The following is a 23,547-nucleotide window of genomic DNA, read 5'->3' as shown; positions in this document are numbered from 1 at the left end:
GTGCAGCATGGTGTTACTCATTAAGCAGCTGTAGTCCCATACAGAAGCCCACTTGGAATCTTTCCTGTATACCGTTAGCATCTCCTACACACAGACTGGGACCTCAGATGTTAGTCTGACAGCTTGGCCTTCATCCCTTATCTTTCAAGACTCCCAATTAGACTTTAAAGCAGAATTGAAGCACTGAGCACACTTCTCTTTTCCATAATACATAAAGCTTTGCCCATGATGGCACACTTTCCTTTTGTCTTCCTAAAACATTGATAGAGCTGTCCCTCACCACTTCATCCACATCTGTTCCAGCACTTTTCGGGTGGTGTGCACCTCCTATTTGGCCATTGGGTGGACACTGATGATGATGTAACACAGACGCTGGGACTGCATAGTGCACTGTGCATGTTCAATAGGCAGTGTAGTGTACACATTAAATGTTGGGGGGGGGGGGGGTGTAAGAAATGTTGGGGTGTGTGGCGTGATTTTTTTTTTTTGTTTTTTGTTTTTGTTTTTTTTTTTTTTTTTTTTATTATCCTGGGGAAAGAAGACTTTATACTTGCCTATCCCACCACCCCCCCCATTCCTGGAAACTTTATGACTGACACACTTTAGGTGTATGGGATGCCTGCTGCATGTGCTGTGGTTCCATATGCTGGCCTCTACATTGCTACAGCACACAGTAGTGACATAGGGGCTGGAGCCACAGGGCATGGCAAGGGATTCAAGAAGCATCCGACACATAAGTATGTCAGCTGTGAAGATTCTTTAGGTGGCTTTGCTCAGTGAAAAAGTGGAGATTCCAGGAATGTAAGACTTTGTATAACCTCATTGCTGTTCCAGTACAGCAGAGGTCAGAAGGGGCGGGGGCAGAAGGAGCCAATCCGTTAGGATGCAATGAGCATGCTGATACAAGGGGAGAACAAATGATTAAATCAGTCTGCCTCTTCTCAGTTCACTGTCCAGTCATTGGGTGGTGGGGATATGTAAGTGTTGCTAAACTGTAGTAGAAAAATGGAGTCCCCTGGCCTGCCAGACAGGGCTTTGCTGTGTATCAGAACTTTGTAAATATCTGACCAGCATGGGAAAAAAAAATACAAATCCTTTTGATAAGTAAAATGGCTCATTTTATGTGTACTGTATTTCGTCAGTGTGTTTAACTGTTTATCTGGAGTTCAGCTGTTGTAAACCCTTATATACCCAATGAAGTGACTGGCCTCGGGTGATGCACAGAGATTAAGCAATTCGCCTACATGCGTTGTTTCAGAACTTCTTTAGAATTTACACAGTATTTAATGAGCTACAGAAAGCAGGGGACATGGATCTGATGTCACACACTGCACTATAGAAGGATGTTTTGTTCATCCTTTTTTTTTTTTTTTTTTTTATTTCAGAAGTTTACAACCACTTTAAAGGAGATGTGTGGAATGTTAAAATAATAAACATCTATGACACTGTGTCACCAGAGTGCAGAAATAAGTGTCCTGTGATCCATAAGAGAAGTATGGCCAAAAGAACTTTGGCACACTTCTCTTTTTAACTAAAGTATTTTTTTTCTGTGAAGTGGCCACTTTTGGCAGATACGTGTAACATTTCACATATGAGTTTCATAAGAGGTTGTTGGTGGCGGTGTGTATTTGTAAAGTGTTGTACTTGGTTTCCTTGGATTGCATTCCTTTGCACATTCCCAGTACGTCCTCCCTCTCTCTAAGAACAGTAAGTAAAAGCAAACTGAGCCAAGACTGGAAAAAAAAGTCTCCCTGCTGATAGGAAAGCTTTAAATTGTAGAACATATGACTTTAACTTTTTATGATTCCTGGAATTGTCTACTACACCTTGGTTATTGATGAGCACTTCAATGAGGTCCTGAACAGGAAAGGAATTATGGAGCCACAACCATCTGCCATAGTTACTAATACTAAACTTGAAATCAAGAAAAATCTTTTGAGCTAGCAATCAGCTAAAGGGGTGTGTTTATAAATGTTTTCACACATATATTCTCAGACAGACTCAAAGATTTTAAGATCTGTGCTCTCTGGGGCCAAACCATCACTTCCAGGGCTCCTTGTTCTTCTTTACACTTAAGATAGTTCTTAATGACATTAGATGTATGTTTGGGGTCATTGTCCTGCTACAGAATAAATGTGGGGCCAATCACATGCCTCTCTGATGGTATGACCTGATGGATAAGTATCTGCCTGTATTTCTAAGTATTGAGGACATCATTGATCCTGGCCAAATCTCCAACTCCATTTGCAAAAATGCAGCCCCAAGGAACCTCCACCATGCTGCAATGTTGCCTGCAGACACTCATTATTGTACCGCTCTCCAGTCCATCGAACAAACTGCCTCCTACTACATCCAAATATTTCAAATTTGGACTCATCAGTCCAGAGCACTTGCTGTCATTTTTATGCACCCCAGTTCCTATTTTTCATGCATAGTTGAGTCACTTGGCCTTGTTTCCACGTCAATGTGGCTTTTTGGCCGCAATTCTTCCAAAACCAGACTTCTGACCAGACTTTTCTGGACAGTAGATGAGTGTACCTGGTTCCCACTAGTTTCCACCAGATCTGTACTGATGGCACTGCTGGACATCTTCAAATGTCAAAGAGAAGTAAACATGATGTGTCTTTCATCTGCTGCATTAGGTTTCCTTGGCTGACCACTGCGTCTGTTTGCTTTGAAATCTTTGCCTGAGAGAGATCTTGCTGATGCAGTATAACTACCCTGTGTCTTGTTGCTTTGATCAGTCTTGCCATGGTGTATGACCTGTGACATGAAACGGTCTTCCACAAGGTCACCTTAGTAGTAGGGTTTGGATGTTCCTCGCCTAGTTTTAAGCCTCCTACACAGCTGTTTCTGTTAATGATGGTTTCAACCTACATGTGAAATTGATGATCATTAGCACCTACTTAGTATAATTGGTTATTCATACATATGACTCAAGTGCAAGTGTAGGAATTGATGCTGGTTTGAAGCTAAAGGGTTGTCACATCAAATATAGATTTGATATAGATTTTTCTTCTGTTTGTTTACTTTGCATTTTTTTAAATTGATAAAAATATACAATTAAAATGATATATTTTGAAAGTCTTATTTTACAGCATTTCTTCATACCTCCCTAAAACTTTTGCACAGAATTGCATTTAAAAAAAAAAAAAAAAATTATTTATATATATATATATATATATATATATATATATATATATATATTTATTTGTATTGCGATTTTGTTATAAACTGTATGCCTGGCCGTTAGGAGAAAAGAGGAGGAATGCTAAAATGTAGGTTTATTACTTTGCCTTTCCTTCTACTTTAAGCAAGTACCATTTTGTTTTTCCGTCTTCTCCTCCTGTCCGAAAATCCCCAGAAGACGATAAATATACCGTAGCTGTTCTGAACAGGCAAAGGCTGTCCTCACTTCCAAGTCAGCAAATTGGCACACCCCCATTCCCACAACACTTCCCATAATGTGCTCTTTATAAACCTACAGTGTATATAAAGGCCTGCTTTTTGCTAAGGCGAGATGTACCAGAGCTTCTGCTTTTGAACTAAGACAACAATCTGCCTATCGTGTGTGTTGGAGTCTAGGGCACTTGGGGTGCACTTGGTAAGATGTTGGGGTCAAAAAGGGTATTGGGTATGCCAAAGTAATTGTAAACCCTGTCACTGTGCTCAGCTGCTTAAGTGGGGTTGGAGGCAGGAGGGGATTTATAAGGGGGCAAAAGGGGAAATTGCCCAGGGCCCCCCTCTTTATAAAAATCATATAAGCCAATATTTTAAAAAATTAGATATAAAATGTTTATATTAAATGTATATTAAATGTATCGTGGGAAGTAATATTTTGCTGGTCGACATCTGGACTGGTATTGTATTGTTTTTCAAAAATTAATTTTGGTGGCTTAAGCAAACACATGGAGCACTATGACTGTGTGTGGGCATGTGTGACCTGAGAATGACGGAGTGTCATGCATTTTAAAAATGTGTAACTGTCAATGAGAATTTTAAACCAAGTCAGTGTATAAGAGGCCCCCAAACTGTAAGTGCCCCGGGCCCCCCAAGATCTAAATCTGGCTCTGGTTGGAGGTAATCATATTTTCTATAAGGGGTGACAACACAGAAGCACAATTGGAAGGCAGTGCACGGGTGTTGTCATCCAATAATAAGTGCCTGAAAAAGGACTTTCATGGTAGGATTATCAGCTATTCATTTAATGAAAGCTCCACAGGTTCACTTGCACAGAACGAAGAGGCATTGTATATGTTGAAACATCACTGCTTCTCCCTGGCCACTTTGGGTCAATACCTGCTCCCTTGCCACATGCAGTGGTTACTCCTGATGTCCTGTAGTGTACAAGCTGGTAGGAGGAACCATTGTTTGCTACAGGTAAGCAGGTATTTTACATAGCAAGAAGTATGGAATACCAGTTGTGCCCAGTGAAAAACTGAATTACCAGGAAAGGAAAGACAGATTCTGGTGTTAGGGGACTTAATCCTTAGGAGAGAGAGAGAGAGGGCAATCTGTCACTAAGACCTAAAGCGTCGAACTGTATGTTGTCTACCGGGCACTCGGGTTCGGCACATCATGGATCTGGTGGACAGATTACTGGGAGGGGCTGGGAAAGACTCGGCTGTCATGTTGCACATTGGCACCAATGACAAAGTCAGAGATAGATGGAGTGTCCTAAAAAAAACGATTTCAGGGGCTAAATTGAGGCAGAGGGAGATTAGAGGAGTAAACAAGTGGCTGAGGAGCTAGTGTAGAAAGGAGGGGTTTGGGTTCTTGGAGAACTGGCCTGACTTTTCAGTCAGTTACCAGCTCTATAGAAGGGACGGACTGCACCTAAGTGAAGAGGATAAAGATCTGCTAGGAGTGAAGATGGATGAAAATTTAGAGGGGCTTTTAAACTAGGCGACGGGGGGGGGGGGGGTCCAGAGGGACTGACAGTCAGTCATCGCGGAACTAATTCCAGAGTTTTGGGGGCATTAGTGGTAGGCTGACTAAAGCACCTCAACCCGAGGTAAGTACAGTAACAAGTCCTATTTGTAACCTCAGAACACCCAATAAGGAGATAGTATGCGACTGGTCTAAACTACATGGCATGTTCACCAATGCCAGGAGTCTGGCGGACAAGATGGTAAAACTAGAGCTACTGTTGTACAAGGAGGATTTAGATTTTTGTAGGAATTTCAGAGACTTGGTTCAACAGCTTTAATGATTGGCTGGCAACCATTTAAGGATATTCCCTATATCGCAGGAATAGAGACGGTAAAAAAGGGGGAGGGGTATGCCTGTGTATCAACAATTTATGTACAAGTGAATTTGAGAGACGACATCACTAATGGAAGAGGTGGAATCCTTACGGGTAGAGCTACAAAGGGAGGAAACTAAGTGGAAAGTAATACTGGGAGTATGCTATAGGCCACCTAACCAGAGGGAGGAGGTGGAGGTGGACCTCCTTATCAAAATTTACATTAGCAGCAAGGATGAGAAGTGTCATTATAATGGGGGATTTTAATTATCCAGACATAGACTGGGTAGAATGAACCACGCATTCCTATAAGGCTCGCCAGTTCCTAAATGTCTTGCAGGACAATTTCATGGGTCAGCTGGTAAATGCACCAACTAGAAACCAAGCGTTACTAGACCTACTGATTACCAACAATACAGACCTGATCACGGATGTGGAAATACGGGGCAATTTAGGAAACAGCTCTCACAGGTCAATTTGTTTCAGTATAAATCACACAAATGGGAAACATAAGGGGAATGCAAAGACATTGAATTTTAAAAGAGCCAACTTCCCTAAACTACGATCCTTGATAGAAGATACTAAAAGGGATAAAATCTTAGGAACAAACAACATGGAGGAAAAATGGGTATTAGCCAGTGCATCCCAATGGGAAATAAATTTAAAAGAGCTAATAAAAGTTCTGGGTGGCTCAACTCCAACGTAAGAATGCATATAAAAGCAAAGGAGAAGGCCTTCAAAAAATACAAGGCTGAGGAATCCTCATCATCAGCATTCCAACTTTACAAAGAAAGCAACAAGAAATGTAAGGGTGCAATCAGGGCGGCTAGGATAGAACACGAAAGGCACATAGCGGAGGAGAGTAAAAAAAAAATCCAAGAAATTCTTTAAGTACATAAATAATTAGAAAGGGAGGTCAGATCATATTGGTCCCATAAAGAATGATGAAGGAAATCTGGTTACTAAGGATGGGGAGATGGCGAAGATATTGAATTTATTCTTCTCCTCAGTCTTCACGAGGGAATCGGGGGGGCTTCAGTAACCAAAACTGCAATGTTTATCCTTATGATACGTCACAGGAAGCACCCTCATGGTTAACTGAGGACAGAATTAGAAATAGACTTAAAAAACATTTAATAAGTCACTGGGACCAGATGACTTGCACCTGAGGGTCCTGAAGGAACTCTGTCAAGTAATTGCCAGACCATTGTTCCTAATTTTTACGAACAATCTACTGACTGGAATGGTACCAGCTGATTGGAGAAAAGCCAATGTAGCACCAATATTTAAAAAAGGGCCAAGATGCATCCCTGGGAATTACAGACCAGTTAGCCTAACATCAATTGAATGCAAGGCCCGTAGCCGTGGTGTATCTGGATTTTGCAAAAGCTTTTGACACAGTTCCCCATAAACGTTTACTGTACAAAGTAAGGTCTGTTGGCCTGGACCATAGGGTGAGTACATGGATTGAAAACTTTCGCAATCTCTGTATTTGCGGACAATACTAAGCTAAGCGGGGCAATAACTTCAGTGGAGAATGTGGAAACCTTGAAGGAAGATCTGAACAAATTATCGGGTGGGCAACTACATGGCAAATGAGGTTTAATGTAGAATAATACATTTGGGTGGCAAAAATAGAAATGCAATCTACTCACTGGGTGGTGAACCTCCTAGGGGAATCTAGGATGGAAAAGGACCTGAAGGTCCTAGTAGATGACAGGCTCAGCAATGGCATGCAATGCCAAGCTGCTGCAACCAAAGCAAACAGAATATTGGCATGCATTAAAAAGGGGATTAATTCCAGAGATAAAACGATAATTCTCCTAATCTACAAGACTCTTCTGGTCCGGCTGCACCTGGAGCGTCCAGTTCTGGGCACCAGTCCTCAGGAAGGATGTACTGGAACTGTAGAGAGTACAGAGAACAGCAACCAAAACAGTTACGAGCACTGATTTCAATGTACAAATACCGTACTGGTGACCCCACCAGTAAGACACACGGCCATTCACTAAAATTTAGAAGAAAAGCGGTTTAACCTTAACCACTTCAGCCTTGGAAGGATTTACCCCCTTCCTGACCAGAATATTTTTTGTGATTCTGTACTGTGTCGCTGTAGCTGACAATTGCGCGGTCATGCGACATTGTACCCAAACAAAATTGACTTTTTTTTTTTTTAGAGCAAAAGAGCGACAATTTTGAAAAGCAATATTTTTTTTACTTTTTGCTATAATTAATACCCCCCCCCCCCCCCAAAAAATATAAAAAAAACAAAAACAAATTTCTTCCACAATTTAGGCCGATTACTAATAAATACACTTATTTATTAGTAATGGCGGCGATCTGCGATTTTTAATTTTTCCGGACTGCGACATGGCGGACACATCAGACACTTTTGACACTATTTTGGGACCATTGTCATTTTTATACAGCGATCAGAGCTACAAATAGCCACTGATTACTGTATAAATGACGCAGGGAAGGGGTTAAACACTAGGGGGCGATCAAGGGGTTAAGTGTGTCCTAGGGAGTGATTCTAACTGTGGGGGGGGGGTGGGCTCACTACAACATGACAGAGATCACTGCTCCTGATGACAGGGAGCAGTAGATCCCTGTCATGTTGCTAGGCAGAACAGGGAAATGCCTTGTTTACATAGGCATCTTCCCGCTCTGCATCTCCTCTCCGCAATCGCGGGCTGCTGGCGAACATCGAGTTTGCGGGACCCGTGGGCACGATCTCGTGGTGGGTGCGCGCTCGCCTGATAGGCGGCGAATTCAAAGGGACATACAGGTATGCTCATTTGCCTGCCTGTGCCATTCTGCCGACGTATGTGTGTGCAGCAGTCGGCAAGTGGTTAAACTGCGTAGAGGGTTCTTTACTGTAAGAGCAGCAAGGATGTGGAATTCTCTTCCACAAAGCGAAGGTTTCAGTGGGGAGCATCGATAAAAAAACTATTAGAAAAGCACCTGAACGACCGCAACCTACAGGGATATACAATGTAATACTGACATAAAATCACACACATAGTTTGGACTTGTGTCTTTTTTTTTTTTCAACCTAGCCAACTATGTAATTACCATGATTTGGGCAGCTTATCCTGCAGCCTGCAGCTGACCAAAGCAAGGGGAAAGGCGGTGGGAAGTTTAAAGTAAATCTGGTTCTTTACTCTGAATGGCATGACAACGTGGCAGCTACGCTTTTCAGAAGAAGTCAGCAGCACCCTACTTTTGTCTCCCAGTACAGATTTCATTAACGACTTGGCACGATGTCTCCTTAATTTGCGTGTTTATTCATATATGTAAATTTATTGACAATGCTAAAAATACATCTGGAAAAACTCTAGGCAAGACGAATCAATGATTTGTTTTCTGAGGGCACCAAAATTAAAGGCAAGTAAAACTGGTTTTGTTTGTAATCATCTTAATTAAATTTCCATGGATGTAGGTCATTTGTCAAGTCCTAATTGAAATATATGGAGACATACTTTTCATATGGCTATCTCAGTAGTGGGGTCCTGTAGTTAACATTGCTGATACCTGGGTCTTGGTTTTTTATTTTATTTTATTTTTTTTTTTGTTGTTGAACAAAGGTGTTTTGTTTTTTTTTTTGTTTTTTTGAGTCAAAAAGATGCACACATTTAATGTAGTATTTGTATGCATAAAACGAATAGTACATTCAAGACAGGTACAGCAAATATCGTACAGTAGTATATGCTAATGTATATCTATGTAAATGCATGCACAAAATACTGCAAAATAAAGACTGATTATCCCTTTATGTGTCTGAGCCTTTGTGTCATTGGTCAGGTTCGTATTTAATGGCATGTCTCTGATTCCTGTATCCAGCGGTCCCGGATCTTATTGTATTTGGCTGGGCAGCCTCTATTGGTGTATATGCATTTTTTTTATAGAGCAAAGGTATGTTAACTTCCGTCTTCCATTCTGAAAAATTAGGGGGGGGTGGCCTCATCCATTTCCTGGCAATTATTTTCCTGGCTGAAAATAGAGTTTCGTGAAGGAATATCTTAGTGAATTTGTCTACAGTATCAGGGAGTATCCCAAGTATACATTGTTTTGGGTCTAGCGCTATGGGAGAGCCCATGGTGTCATGCAAAAAGGTCACAACTTGTTTCCAGAGCCCTTGAATTTTTTCACAGGTCCATAGTAGATGGGAAAATGTGCCCATCTCTTGTCCACACAGCAAACACAGGGTAGACTGGTTACGTTTATATCTAGCTACACGAATGGGGATGAGCTGTCCTGTGTTATCTATCTATCTATCTATCTATCTATCTTGGGATAGTCTGTCTGAGAGTCTAGGGGACACTGCTTTGCAGAACTCCAGAGTCTCCTCCCATTCCTCATTCTCCGTGGGGACAGAGAGCATGTTGTAAAATGTGGATATCAATCCGCGCGGGTCTGTATTCTTGGCTATAGTCATGATAGGGTGGGGGATGGGTAGTGGAGGGGTGTGTAAAAATTGTGCTTGGGCCGCATGTCTTACCTGCAGAAACCTAAAGAACATGCGATTGTGGAGCGAGAACTCCTCTTTGAGCATATTGTAGGTTTTGAGATTTCCATCTGAGAATAAGTGATGCAAATGGTATACACCCTTTGTTTCCCACAGCTCTGGATCTTGAATGTGTAGGAATTTTGCGAGGTCTTTATTGTGCCATATTGGAGTATAATCGTTGTGTTGAGGTATCCTTAATTTGGTTGAGGCGAGGTCCCAGATACGTCTGTAATGATATACAAGGGATTTCGCATCCCCCGCCTGATTCAGTACTCTTGGAACCCGCTGATATCGCATATAGTGAGTCTCCAGTGAGTTGTGCCCCCCTGCGGGCAAAGTAGGGTTCGGAATCGTGTTCTCTGTCTTGTCGATGTGAAACAATAGGAACAGTTGGGATGCAATATAATGGAGATTGAGATCTGGTAGGGCCCTGCCTCCCATATCAGTTGGGTTTTTGAGCGCCTGTCAGGTGAGTTTATGCCTGCTAGTTCCCCAGACAAAGGGCTTAAGGAGGGCTTCAAGTGATTTTAAAATATTTTAGGGGTAAGTAAATTGGGGTATGCCATAAAACGTATAGGATTTTAGGGAGGAGGACCATTTTTATCAGGTTTATGCGGCCCCATATCCCCAGAGGCAGGTGGGCCCAAACACGTATCTTGGCTGTGACTAGGGAGAACGGGTTCTATGTTGAGAGATATGTAATCAGCCGGACTCCTGGATATGTGAATTCCTAAGTATTTAATGGTATTTACTCTTTGGAGTGGCATTCCTGCCTGGGACTCTGGTGGTGGGAAACTGTTGATCGGGAGGATTTGGGACTTCCCCCAATTGATCTTCAGTCTGGAAAACATTCCGAACCGTTCAATCAACTGGAGTGCAGTCTGGAGGGGAGAACCCGAGTCAGCGAGATATAGCAATGTATCGTCTGCATACATACATATTTTTATAAATGGTTTGCATGTCTTGCCTATAGTTAACACAGGCTCTGTTGTGTATTCCTACTAACATTCTGAGATCGTAAAGACTTCAATTTTAGCTGCCTCAGAGGGGACAGGGAGGGGGGCGGGACGAGCACCGTCAGATTACATACAGCTCCATACGATTCGCAGGATGCCGGACGCATGGATTTCAATGGGGTGTTTTTGTTTTTAGGGTTGTGTGTGTGGGGTGTTTTTTTTTTTTTTTTTTTTTTTTGAAGCATGTGATTAGAGCCTGAGCCCATCCAGTTGTGTGACAATAGTGCATTCATATTTGCTATTGTCTTCCTGATTCTCCGCCCGGCCAATCGGGGAGCGGGTCCTGAGACCCGATTGTCCAGAAAGTCTTAGGACTCCTGGCCAATCGGGTCTCGGGACCCACTTACTGTTCGGCCGGGAGGAGAAACAATGACCCGGTGTCACGGCAAGCTGCAGCAGGTGGAGGGGCAGCTTCCAGGAGCCCTACCCCCCGATCACCAGCACCACCTCCTAAGGTAAGGATATGGATGGCGTCCGACCTGACTAGGTGGGGGGAGGGGTCGTGTGCGAGTGAGGGTACCAGGGCCAGCTTCCAGGAGCAGACACCAACTCAGATTCCCGTCTATCTCCCACGCGGTCTGCCTTAAAGTGGATGTAAACCCACTCTCATCCTTTCTAAACTACTGCCATATTGGTTATCTATAAGGATATACATGCCTCCTGCATGTATCCTTACCTGTCAAATGTCTCCCCTCTGTCTGTTTATTAGACCCGAAAAACTGCAGATTCTGTGGGCAGATCTGTTGTCTGGAGCTCGGTGGGTGGAGTCGTGATGTCAGTAGACTCCCCACTCACCTCCTACACTTCCCTTGTCAACATGCATTTTCTCCTGTGTATTTCTTACACTGAACTTCTGATGGGCTTGTGGATTATGCCCCATGATCACTAACATCCAGAAGAAAGGAGGGGGGATGGGAAGTACACGGAATGCCTCACACTCCTGCATGAGATATGTAAATCACCTGTCACTCACAGCAAGGAGGAGAAACAGACCTCTATTTCCCTGTCTGACCATTTTTATCTCACTGAAAAAAGATAAGAGGATTGCTCAGAGCTGGATTAACTCTTTGTGGCAAGACTGGTCACAGATGACATGAAATCCTATACTGTACAAGGTATACGCCTTAATTAAAAAAAAAAAAAAAAATTGGGTTTACATCCACTTTAAGACTGTGTTCACACTATGTGCAGAGCGGCTCACAGCAGGGGTCTGGTGCATCCCTGTCTTACGTTTTGGGAACTAATCGGGTCTGTATTTTTGCCTGATTTTGCACTTGAAAAAGAGCCAAAGACTCAGTGCGCTCCGCGGCCACCCCGGAGATGTGTGAACACTCTCCTGTCATGCGAATTGGATATGGGGAAACCCGCATCCAGTTTGCATAAGTGTGAACCAAGCTTTAGTAAATCAACCCCATAGTGTCTTCAGCTTAGCTGTTTATAGACAAAAAATAATTCTCTGCATCCTGGGACCATCCAATAGCAGAAGGGTGACTTCTTTTTCTCTTTTTATTTATTTATGTTTTGTTTCTTTCACTTTTCTACAACATGAACGGGCGCAGTCAATTAATATTCATTTATTTAATTGGAATTTAAAAGCAGAATATATATTTATATTTTTATATTTATATTTAATATTTTTTTTTTTTACTGTTTGCCTAGTTCGATTTAATGTGATCTTTTGTTTGCTGGTTTTTAGAGCCGAGCTTAAAACGAACAGTGTATACTACTCTGCCTAATCCTTTGAACCCCTGGGAACTGTGTGCATCTATTTTCACCTTTTGGGTGTGTGTTTATATAGATTTAGAACTGGCAGGCCCATCCTCTCAACAGTTTCTATAGAAGTTTGTGCAATGCCCTGTCCCAAGAAATGGGTACAAATCTGCAGTGGAGTTTGCTAAACACCTTGCGGTGTATATAAATTGGCCTAGAAAATATATTTTTCCCCATTTGATAATAGTGGTGGTTGGTTTCTTTTTTCAATTGTGCTGGCACCAGGGGACCTACCATTTGTGCAGTATAACTGCTCAGGGGCTCTCTGGGTTTTAGGGGCCCCTTTTACATGAGATTTGGTTGCTGCTGGAATACCCTCTACTATCATTTGGACACTGCTTACTCTCTAGGGCAGGTGAGAAACAAGGGTCACTTTTCATTAAGTCCTAACCATTTTTCCCTAATTTATTGGGGCCCAAAATTTGCAATGGGGTCTTTGCTGACTATGGCTGTTACTGGCTATGACAGAGGTGAATATCGGTTACTCACCTTTTGCCTTTTGGGCTTGGGGAGTCTTCAAAGACCTCCTGCCTGCTGAGTCTGTGTTAAACGATGTGTTGATATTCAGTCCTAAATTCTGGTTTTAAGGCTCATAAGCTTGTTCAACAGGTCAAGGGGAATGACTATCTCAGCTGGTCATCAGACAGGAGGGCCATTGATGACGACCAGTTCAGCTTCAATATCCACCTGTTCATCCACATATGGTGTCTGTGGAATTTCCATTGGTTGGTTTGGTTTCCATCAATTTACACATTAAATACGCTTATACTTTTATGTTTACCTGTTAACTCTTCGATGGTATAACCGCGTTCATGCTTTCTAACAAATCGGTACAATTACCAAGCTAATAAACTAGGCCTGTGCGCTAACGACACCTCTCGTGTTACTGAAACCCTACTATAGCCTCATGTTGTCATAGTCTATAAATGTGCTCCCATACCCCCAGTGTTACCGTAGAAACAAGCGGAGAATCGGAAAATGCCCTCTGTTGTTCAGATTACTCTACAGGTTCTATTATGCCTGACTCCCTACAACGTGCGACTGTAAACTGTTTTTTTTTTTTTTTTGTATTCTTTTTATGTAAACAGAAAATGCAAGAAAAGGAGATTGCCCGGAGTCGTATCCCACGCCTGGTTCTGCGTCCATACTTGCCAAAGCAGAAAGTGTCCCCATCTTCTGAATCCCCATTTTCAGAGGAGGACAGCAAAGACTTTAAACTTACCTCCAGCCGCTCTGCCAGGACCATAAGTAGCAACAGCTTCTGCTCAGGTAAGTTTTTTTATTTTTTATTTTTTTCCCCAAGTTTTGTATCTGTGTACTGTGAACTACTTAGGCGTCATGCACACCGGATGTTTCTTTAACTCTCCTAGAAGCCAGCAAAGTTTTTGCAGAAAAATGCCTGACGCTTGTAAAAATGTCTAAAGCTTTTAGAGGCATCAAGCTCTTGGGCATTTATTTCTAATTTATTCTGGCATTGAAATGAATTAATGTTCAAGCATTTAGGTGTTTAGTAGCGTCAAGCATTTTTTTTTCTGCCCAAACTCTGCTGCTCCTGGACGCACTGGCATTGACACATAGTCTAACATGCATGGGAGTTTAGAGGCAGTAAAAAAAAGATAGGAGCAGCTGTAAAAATGTCCTGTGTGCATGAGGCCTAATGCTAACCAGGCAGCTTGAGCTAAAGCCAGTATGCCTAACTATCACAGCCAGATTCTTTTGGCTTTTTATGAAACTGGTGGATCCTTCAGCCTCTTGACCCAAGGTTCCATACTATGCTACCTCTCTTATGGCCCACTGCATTTGGCCGAGAAGGTATTGAGTTTGCACACAGGGAGGCTACTATGGTTAATAGAAAGGATGAGGGTCTGGGCTAGCTGACCATCTAGCTGCTGAAGCTTGCCAGCAAGTAAAGAGAATTGTGCTCGTCCTCTTGCAATCTTCTCACAAAACACTCAACTTTTAGTAGGATGCTGTAATCCGAATTGTGACAGCCAGCAGTGACTTCTTCAGAACTGACAGCAGAGGAATTGTATGACTTTCCCAGCTAAGTGTTGGCTTAATGAACATATTTTGGCATGTGCCCAGCAGTAAGTAAATAGGATTCAGCACAGTAAGGAAACCTATATTACAGCTCTGTATGGTTAGGCATGCTCTTCATAAACCGAAAATGTAAACACGGAATTGACAGATCTCTTTAAGGCCCTTTATTGTACATGCTACTATGGCATCCCTAGAATGTCAGGATGAGGGAGACTTGGGGTCAGAGCTGTAACTGTGAACTGATGTACCATAGGCAGAGCCAGTACATAAGTTCTTTTTATAATGCATCTCTATTTGTGTTAGTCATTGAGTAAATAAACCATAAACTACTGCTAAAGTCCCAATCCACCTATATCAACAAGAATGATGGAAACAGATTACTATTTCTATTACCATTCTAAAGGATTTATATAGTGCCAAAAGTATGTGTAGCACAGAATGTACCTAGGCTGCCTAGCTGGTAATGTAAGGGGAAAAGCAGTGTTTCATGGAACACCACAGCTTCATGCATGAGCCCCAGGGGAGTTGTATCTTTTTTTTGTACAAGCTCTCTCTCAAGTCTAAGGTTAGAGGTACCCTGTCGTGAAAGGAAAAATAAAAGCTGCCATTGCTTATTTTTGTATTTGTGCAAGCTCTGAGGAGTCCATCAGTTTTTTACTGACGCAGCACAAGTATGGACACATGAAACATTCTGATGTTTTACCTTGCACCATATTCGGGTTTAATCAAAGACTTGATAAGTAGCGAAGTAAGGATGAAAATCTGAGTCCCAGAACTGACACATTGAAAAAATGGCAACCTCTATATATCTGTTTTGTCAGCATCCCTTTAGGGCCCATTAAACGAGAAGTATAGCCAATGCTTTTTTGGTTATACTTCTCCTGTGGATCACATGAGTGCAGTTTTCTCCACCCCTCCAATGGAGGGGGGGGATTTTTGGGACTTTAGATGAGGCACATATGTAGTGTGCCTCCATCCCTAGTACATGTATGACCCATGTACTAGGGATGGAGCCCTATGACCCATTTTCCAGTGACGACGAGCTAAAGCCTGCTGTTGGCTGACGTCACAGACCTGGTCCAGGCTCTGAAAAGATCCTGACTATATGGACCGGCTGCTGGCTACCTGAGCCAACTGCTCCCGTCCCCTCCACAGCCCAGCACTCCAGTAAGCGCTGGAGGGGGCAGAGCAGAGAGCTGGTGACTGACATTCACCAGCTCTCTGCAGGGTGAAGACCAAGAGCTAAGCGATCAGTAGTCTTTGGCGCTCAGTTCTCAGGTCTTAATCCTCATGCGCACTAGACGTTTTTATACCTGCTTCTAGGGACGTCTGATGTTTTTTCTTTCCTTCTTTTTTTTTTTTTTTTTTCCTGCCATGTTAGCCTTCCATGTTAGCCTATGTGTCTATGCGCACACAGGCTTTTAGCAACGTTTAGTGGCAGGTGCTTTTAGAGGCTGTTGGAGGCAGGGAAAAAAAAGACTGCCAGTGCATTCAGGAGCAGCAGTTTGAGCAGAAAAAATGTTTGAAGCTACTAACAGCTGCTAGAAGCTGCTAACCGCTTCTAAAAGCTAATAACCGCTTCTAAAAGCTATTAAACATTTAATGCTTGAGCATTAATTCATTTCAATGACCAGAATACATTAACACCCAAGAGCTTGTGGCCTGTAAAAGCTTAAGGCCTCGTGTACACAAGACGCTGTTAAACGCATGTTCAGAGCCAGTTGGACACTTTTTTTTTTTCAACTGCCCCTGAACTCGTTCAATGTTATCCTATATGTCCATGTACACAGTCTCGTTTTTTGGCGTTTTTAGGCAGTTGTGTTTTTAGCCTTGTTTTTCCAGAAGCAAAAAAATGGGTTCAGACGCAAACGTTTTCCACGTTTCAGACGCCAAATGCGGCTAAACGCCGGTACTGCCTTTAGCCGCATTTGCGTTTATAAGTGTTTTTAAAGGAACCCTATTTTTTGGACCAGAAAACACAGAAATATGATGGTAAACTGCAGCAGAGAATGACATTTTGCGACCTGACTTTGGGGCCCCATATCTCGGGGCCACTTAGTGCTAGGAACCCCAAATTTGGTGTGCAAACACAACGGCACTACAACATATCCAAATTTGGGGTTCCTAGCACCAAGTGGCCCCAAGATACGGGGCCCCAAAGTTGGGTCGCAAAATGTCAAGCATTTTTCTGCAGCAGAGAATGACATTTTGTGACCTGACTTTGGGGCCCCATATCTCAGGGCCACTTGGTGCTAGGAACCCCAGCTTTATGTTGTAGTGCTAGTTCTACTGTGTTTGCACACCAAATTTGGGGTTCCTAGCACCAAGTGGCCTCGAGATATGGGGCTCCAAATTCAGGTAGGAAAATATCATTCTCTGCTGCAGAAGTGCTTGACATTTTGCGACCCGTTTCAGACGCCAAACGCGGCTAAACATGGGTACCCTTTGCGACCCGACTTTAGGGCCCCGTATCTCAGGGCCACTTGGTTGCTAGGAACCCCAAATTTGGTGTGCAAACACAGTGGAACTAGCACTACAAAATAACCAAAGTTGGTTCCTAGCACCAAGTGGCCCCGAGATACGTGGCCCCAAAGTTGGGTCGCAAAATGTCATTCTCTGCTCTGCAGACGCTTCTAGGCGCAAACGCGGTAAAACTCGGCATGCAAACGCGGCAAAACAGGGGTTTCTAAAGGCTGGTTTCAGCTTTTAAAAACGCGTTCAGCAGAGTTTGCACCGGCGTTTCGTGTGCATGAAGCCTAAGACACTTTTTTTTTTTTTTTTTTTTTTTTTTTTTACAAGGGTTAGACATTTTTTCTGCAAAAACGCTGCTGGCTTCTAAAGATGGAACAGCTGAAGCTGATATTGGTGCTGCAACCATCTAGGTGATTATTACATTTTTTTTTTTTTTTTAATTGGCTGGCAGCACTTTTTAACATACAAAAATACCTCATTTTATTTTTTTAAAGCCTTGCACCACAACACATTTAATTTGTGCTGTGGTGCATTGTAGTGCTGGTGTATGCTACCAAAATAGTGCATTGGCATGCCGTTCACAATAAAACTGACATTTTTCAATGCATTACTGCAACACACAGGTGTGAATTGGACCAACAGATTATGGCTTTAGATGTGGCCTTTACTGCTGCTTGGGTAAGCTTTAGCCCCGGTTCACACAGGGGCGACTTGTCAGGCGACTTAGCCGCCTGACAAGTCGCGTCCCGTTCTGTACTACGGAACCCTTCTAATAGGAGCGACTCAAGTCGCTCCGACTTAGATAAAGGTTCCTGTAGTATTTTTGGGGCAACTTCAGGCGACTTGCATTGACTTCTATATAGAAGTCGTTTTGCAAGTCGCCGCTGAAGTCGTGTGCAAGTCGCCTCGGTGAGTCGACCTGCAAGTCCTGTTGCCCCTGTGTGAACCGGCACTTAAGGCTCCATGGACACTAGTGGTTTTTTTTTTTTCAAGCTCCTAGAAGCTATTATTAGCATTTTTCTGCTTCTAGAAGCTAAATAGTGTTATCCTATGTGTCCGTGACACACTACTTTAGGCTATTAGCATTATTTGAGCTTCAGCATCCAGGAGCAGAAAAAAATGCTTTTGTAGAGTTTCTTGGAGCGTTTTTCCAGCAGGAATACTACTAATAGCGTTTTTTGAGCTTTCTCTCCCCCCCCCCCTTTTTTCTACAAAAAACGCTGCCAAAACGCTAATCCTCTTATATGCTTCTAAACACTATTACAAAAAGTAATTACCAGTGTTTTTTTTTTTTTTTTTTTTTTTTTTTTTTTTTTTTTTTTTTTTTTGGAGCTTAAAATAAACACTAGTGTGCATGGAGTCTAATAAACACCTCTCACAATTCTGTAGAAAAAGCCATCCTACAGTGCAAATTGGGCTCTTTAGTCCTATATTTAAAAACAAGAGCGCTAAATAGGTAGTTGTGGATTTGGCTGGTGGGCTTCAATGTTCAGTATGGCATCCTGGGGTGTCTGCTCTTAATCTTCAGTGTCTTTGCTTTTAAGGACCACCACACATCTACAAAAAAAAAAAAAAAAAGTATGATTCATGCTAACACTTTGGAACTAATAAGCACAAGCCGACAGATCGAACTAGTCCAAATGAATTAATTTGCGATGGAATAGCTGATTCTTCATCCTCCTTACTGTGCCAAGGGAAATGTTATGCAAGCTTGAAATGAGTCAACCCTTTTACCAGATTCTTGGAACAAGACAAATATTAGGACAGCGCTAAAACCCACTTCTAATGTAAATAATTACTTTTTGTAGCATTTCAACAAGCTCCAGTCTGTAAGCACTGTCAGCATGTATCTTGTACAGCCACCTCCTGCTAGTAGCCTAGGAGGGTGTGCGTGTTTACCATCTGACACTCGATCCTCCTCTTTGCCTTCATCCATGTGTCTGGATAGCGGCCACCAGGCTCAGATGTCAGCAGTGGAAACATTCTGCCAACGCATCTGGCTGTACACTCAGCAGCTATGGGGACTGGATCACAGGAAACTCCCAAGATACATTATGTTCAGAACTACTAGTCTGGGTAGGAAAAAAAGGAAATGGGCTGAAGTTTGCTACATTCCTTTTAAACGTGTTGCTGCATTTTTAGCGTATTTTTATTTCAACAACGCTGTATAGGAAAAAATAACCCAGTCTAAAGGAAATCTCTGCTACAGTTTACAATAACAGAATTAGCTAGTCATACAAAAAAATATAATCGGTTAACAATTCTGGCTCTTCTAATGTGTGGATTATCTGATCTAAATTGGACACCCAAAAATGTTGTTGTTGTTGTTGTTGTGTTGTGTGTGTTTTTTTTTTTTTTTTTTTTTTTTTTTTTTTTTTTTTAATTTTGCATAGGATGGGAAATGGCTAGAAACCCTATTCTATTTTTACTACAAGGGTTAGGGCCATTAGGTGTTTTTTTTTAATATCTCCCAGCTGTCCTTGATTTGGGTGGACTGTTCCTCTTTTTTGGAACCAAACCTATCTATTACTCTTTACTTCTAATTTGGCACTTTTTGGTGCAATGTATAGAGCTCTATAAAGAAATATACTGTTTAGTTACTAGCTGTATTATACTGCATTAAAATGCAAATCCAACCACTAAATTTGAGTTTGTTCATTTGTAATGCAGGTGTAAAGAAAAAGTAGTGGTGAGAAAAATCAGTTGTGGATTTAACCATTCTTTGCATATCAATCTTTCATGGTCCATGTAACTTGGTGCATCGTAAGGATGTGTCCTTTGCCTACATATCTATACCAAGGTGTCCGTCATTCTCATTTCAGAAGGTCGGAAAGGTACGGGTGTGTTGTTGATGGGCCAAAGGGTTGTGTCACTGGTATTTGTTTGATATCTGCTTTGAGACTCTTCTAAAATCATTAAGAATTCATTGACGGGTGCACATTAACTGCACTTGACCTTCTGATGACTTGTGATTGACTTGCTTCAGTTGGGTTTTGCTTTCCCATAGACTTGTATGGGAGTGCAAAATCCATCTGACGCAAAGCAGAGTCCTTAAACACAAGCCCTATGTGTTTTAGTTGAAGATTTTCGTTTACAAAAAGGGTTTATTAGCATGAAATTAAACATGTCAGGTCAGCATTTAGATGGTTACATTGTGTAATAAACAAACCTAAAACAAAAATGAATAATTGTAAAAAGGAGACATAAGCAGTAAGATTATGCAGGTTTCTAGTGTAGCGTCCCATGGAACAAAGAGAAAAGGAGGAAGTTCAAAATTGGCTTTCCAAGGTATCCGAGGAGTCATAGAATGTGTCTGTCTGTCTGTAAACAAAAATGACTATATATAGAACCTAGCATAATGAAACATAAATTTTGCAGTCAAGAGTCTCCCTATCAAAGTGGATGCAACAGAAGATGAGTATAACCATCCCTACCAGGGCAATACCTGGTGGCCTGATAAACCTATAGATTTAATGCATAAAGCATAACGGTTAGAGGTGAATGAAGGAGGGGGGGGGGGGAGGGAGAAAGAAAGCTAGTAGAAGAGAGAAAAAAAAGAACGGGAGGAAATAAGAGGAAGGAAGAGTCAATGGGGTGTGCTCCGGGGGGATGGTAAATCGAGAGAAGCATACTGTTAAACCGAGAAGGCTGGGTATATGTGATCCACGGTTGCCAAACTCTAAGAAATGTATCGTGTATCCGAGAGGATGGCCGTCAGTTTCTCCTTCACCATGACATTGTTCATACGGTTTTTGACCACCTCAAAGCTAACCATGGGGGTTTTCCATGCCCTCGCAATGGCTAGTTTAATTTCAGTAAAAAGATGCTGGGCCAATTGCCATTTCGGACGTAGCAATTCAACAATTGGTTTGCCAAGAAGGGCTTCATAAGAGTCCCTTTTTAAGGTTAACCTGAAATAAATTACGAAGAAGGGTATAGACTCTGACCTATACCCTGCACGCCCTCAGGCATGACCCCCAAATATGTGCAAAACAGAGAGGAGAGTAAGTTGGGATAAAGCGGGCCAATCTAACCGACGTATAACACTACCTATACAACACTATATAGGCATTCTCCAATATAAGAACATTTCTCACTTGGAAACCCATCTTAACACTTGGAAAGGGCTATAGTCATAATTTGCCAATCCTCTGGATCTAACTGCCTCCCTAGTTCTTTTTCCCATTTGAGGTTGTAAGGCCTCAATGGGGGCTTTTTTGCAGAAATGGGGTCGGGTTCTGCAAAGGCTCTCTAAAGGGATCAGAGTATATGGGGTAGGGCGGGATTTTATGAGTTGTTGAAGAAAATGCCTAAGTTGGAGGTAGCTATAATGTTCTCGTAAGGGAATATTATGGGAAGAAAGTAAGAGCAGAAAGTAAGTGCAGAATATTCAGCTAAGTCCCACAATCGTAGAGAATGGACTAAACATTGCCCTATTGCGGGTGATGAATAGGAGGGAGCCAGGGTAGAGCAGAGACAAATAAGGGAGCCGAATCGACAAGATCGATTGTGGCCCATAATGGCAGTTGATGTGTTTCATGAAGGTGGGATAACTGTGCTATGTTTGCTGCAGTATAGTAAACCTGCAAGTTTGAGACCGAAAGGCCACCATTGAACCTTCAAGCGTACAAGACCTGTTTACTGATTCGAGGACGAGTGGATCCCCATATGAACTGCAAAAGCTTACGTTGATGTATACATAAAATTATGTGAAGGGACTAAAACCGGTAAGACTCAAAAGAAATAAAGCAATTTCAGGAGATAAGCCTTTTGAATTGGAGTTATCCTACCAAACCAGGACAATTGTAAGTGGGACCAGGAGGACAGCATATCGGATAACCTTTTGAGCAAGGGTGGAAAATTAGCCTGGTACAATTCCCCCATATGTTGAGGTAAGACGAATTCCCAGATAGGGCAAGGAGGAGAGCCAATGAAATGGGAAGGCTGCTTTCAAATCTGTTAATACTGAATGAGAGAGGTTGACTGACAGTGCTTTAGATGTAGAAGGGTTGACGAGAAGGCCGAAGAGGGATTCGAAAGTGTCTAGAAAAATAGTAGGTTTGGCATAAAAATTCTGGGGGAAGTTAAAGTCAACAAAATATCATCTGCGAATAAGGATATTTTATGGGAAGAGCCCGCAACATCAATACCTCTTATATCTGAATGAGAAGGAACAGCCTCCGCCAATGGTTCCAGAGCCAGAACAAAAAAGTGGTGAAAGTGGGCAACCTTGATAGGTGCTCCTCCCGATATTGAAAACAGATGACTCAAAGCCATAATATTTAATTTTAGCCCGAGTGGAATCATAAAGCATTGTCATCCATCGCAGAAACGAGGCACCAAAACCATAATGGTGAAGTACGGACATGAGGTAAGGCCATGACAAAGTGTCAAATGCCTTATTCACATCAAGAGATAAAAGCATTGATTCTAATGAGCTGCTGTGGCCTATATGTTGTAACTGCAGTATTCGTTGAATAGTGTCCCCTGCCTGTCTCTGCGGAACAAAGCCAGCTTGATCCTTCTTGATTAAGTGGGGGAGGAAAGAGTTTAAGCGGTTGGCCAGAATTTTGGTCCCAATCTTTTAATATCTATATTGATAGGAGAAATGAGCCTGAAAGCAGCCCAAGAGGAGTGATCACGGTCAGGTTTAGGAAGCATCACTGTTAGCGGTCAATAAGTCTGATGTAAAGGTCTGGCCGTCCTTAACGGAATCATACATGGTTGTCACATGTGGGGCTATAACGTCAGCTAGCTTCCTATAATAAAGTGCCGTATAGCCATCCGGACCAGGTTGTTTACCAGCTTTCAGGTCTTTAATACATTGGAGGACTTCCGAGACTTAAACATCCCGGTCCATAAGGGCCATATGAGCCTCGGTCAATGTGGGGAGTGAAAGATGGTTCAAAAAGATATCCAGTGTCCTGACTGCACGGCGAGTGCAGCTTGGTAAGGCGATAATGAAATTCTTCCAATACCCACACTGGGTTGCTAGTGAGTACATTGTCGGGTACGCAAAGTGATAGGATTAAATTTTAGTAGTAAAAGTACGAAGCCTATTGGCCAGCTGTTGGAGATTTTCATGCACTTGCTGAAACTGTTGTCGTCAAAACAGTATGTGAAGGGAAATCGCTCACACTCCCAACTGCTCTTTTGAACCACAACCGTCTTCTCTGTTGTCCATCCATCCTTTTTTTTTTTTTTTTTTTTTTTTTTTTTTTAATTTTTTCCTGATGTATAGATCATTCGGGTTGTGCCTATTTAAAGACTGACACCAATCCGTTCTTTTGCATAACATTCTTCATGGCTTTTCTCACTGGGGGTGTGCCATTTGCATAAGCTCTTTACTAAAATAAGTTCTTCTTTTTCATCTAAGAGCTATGAAGTGTGCAAACTGGGATATTCCTTGGAACATTCTGCTCCTATGCCATATTCATACCAACAATACATGAGGTGGTGACCGCAATGTTATATAGGGGGGATATGGAATAAAT

General features: G+C 42.2%; 1 protein-coding gene across 9 annotated transcripts in view; it reads left to right on the top strand.

Moving 5' to 3' along the window:
- Positions 1 to 23,547, top strand: part of SYBU (syntabulin) — an 85,488-nt gene that overhangs the window by 10,737 nt on the left and 51,204 nt on the right. For all 9 annotated transcript variants that reach the window (XM_073632165.1, XM_073632166.1, XM_073632163.1 and 6 more), the window contains exon 3: positions 13,630 to 13,810. In XM_073632165.1, the coding sequence (XP_073488266.1) occupies positions 13,630 to 13,810 (181 nt within the window). The remainder of the gene's footprint in view (positions 1 to 13,629; positions 13,811 to 23,547) is intronic.

Source organism: Aquarana catesbeiana, linkage group LG05, assembly GCF_042186555.1.
Source record: "Aquarana catesbeiana isolate 2022-GZ linkage group LG05, ASM4218655v1, whole genome shotgun sequence".
Classification (NCBI taxonomy): domain Eukaryota; kingdom Metazoa; phylum Chordata; class Amphibia; order Anura; family Ranidae; genus Aquarana; species Aquarana catesbeiana.
The sequence above is the reverse complement of the archived record's forward strand: the minus strand, read 5'-3'. Positions and strand labels throughout refer to the sequence as shown.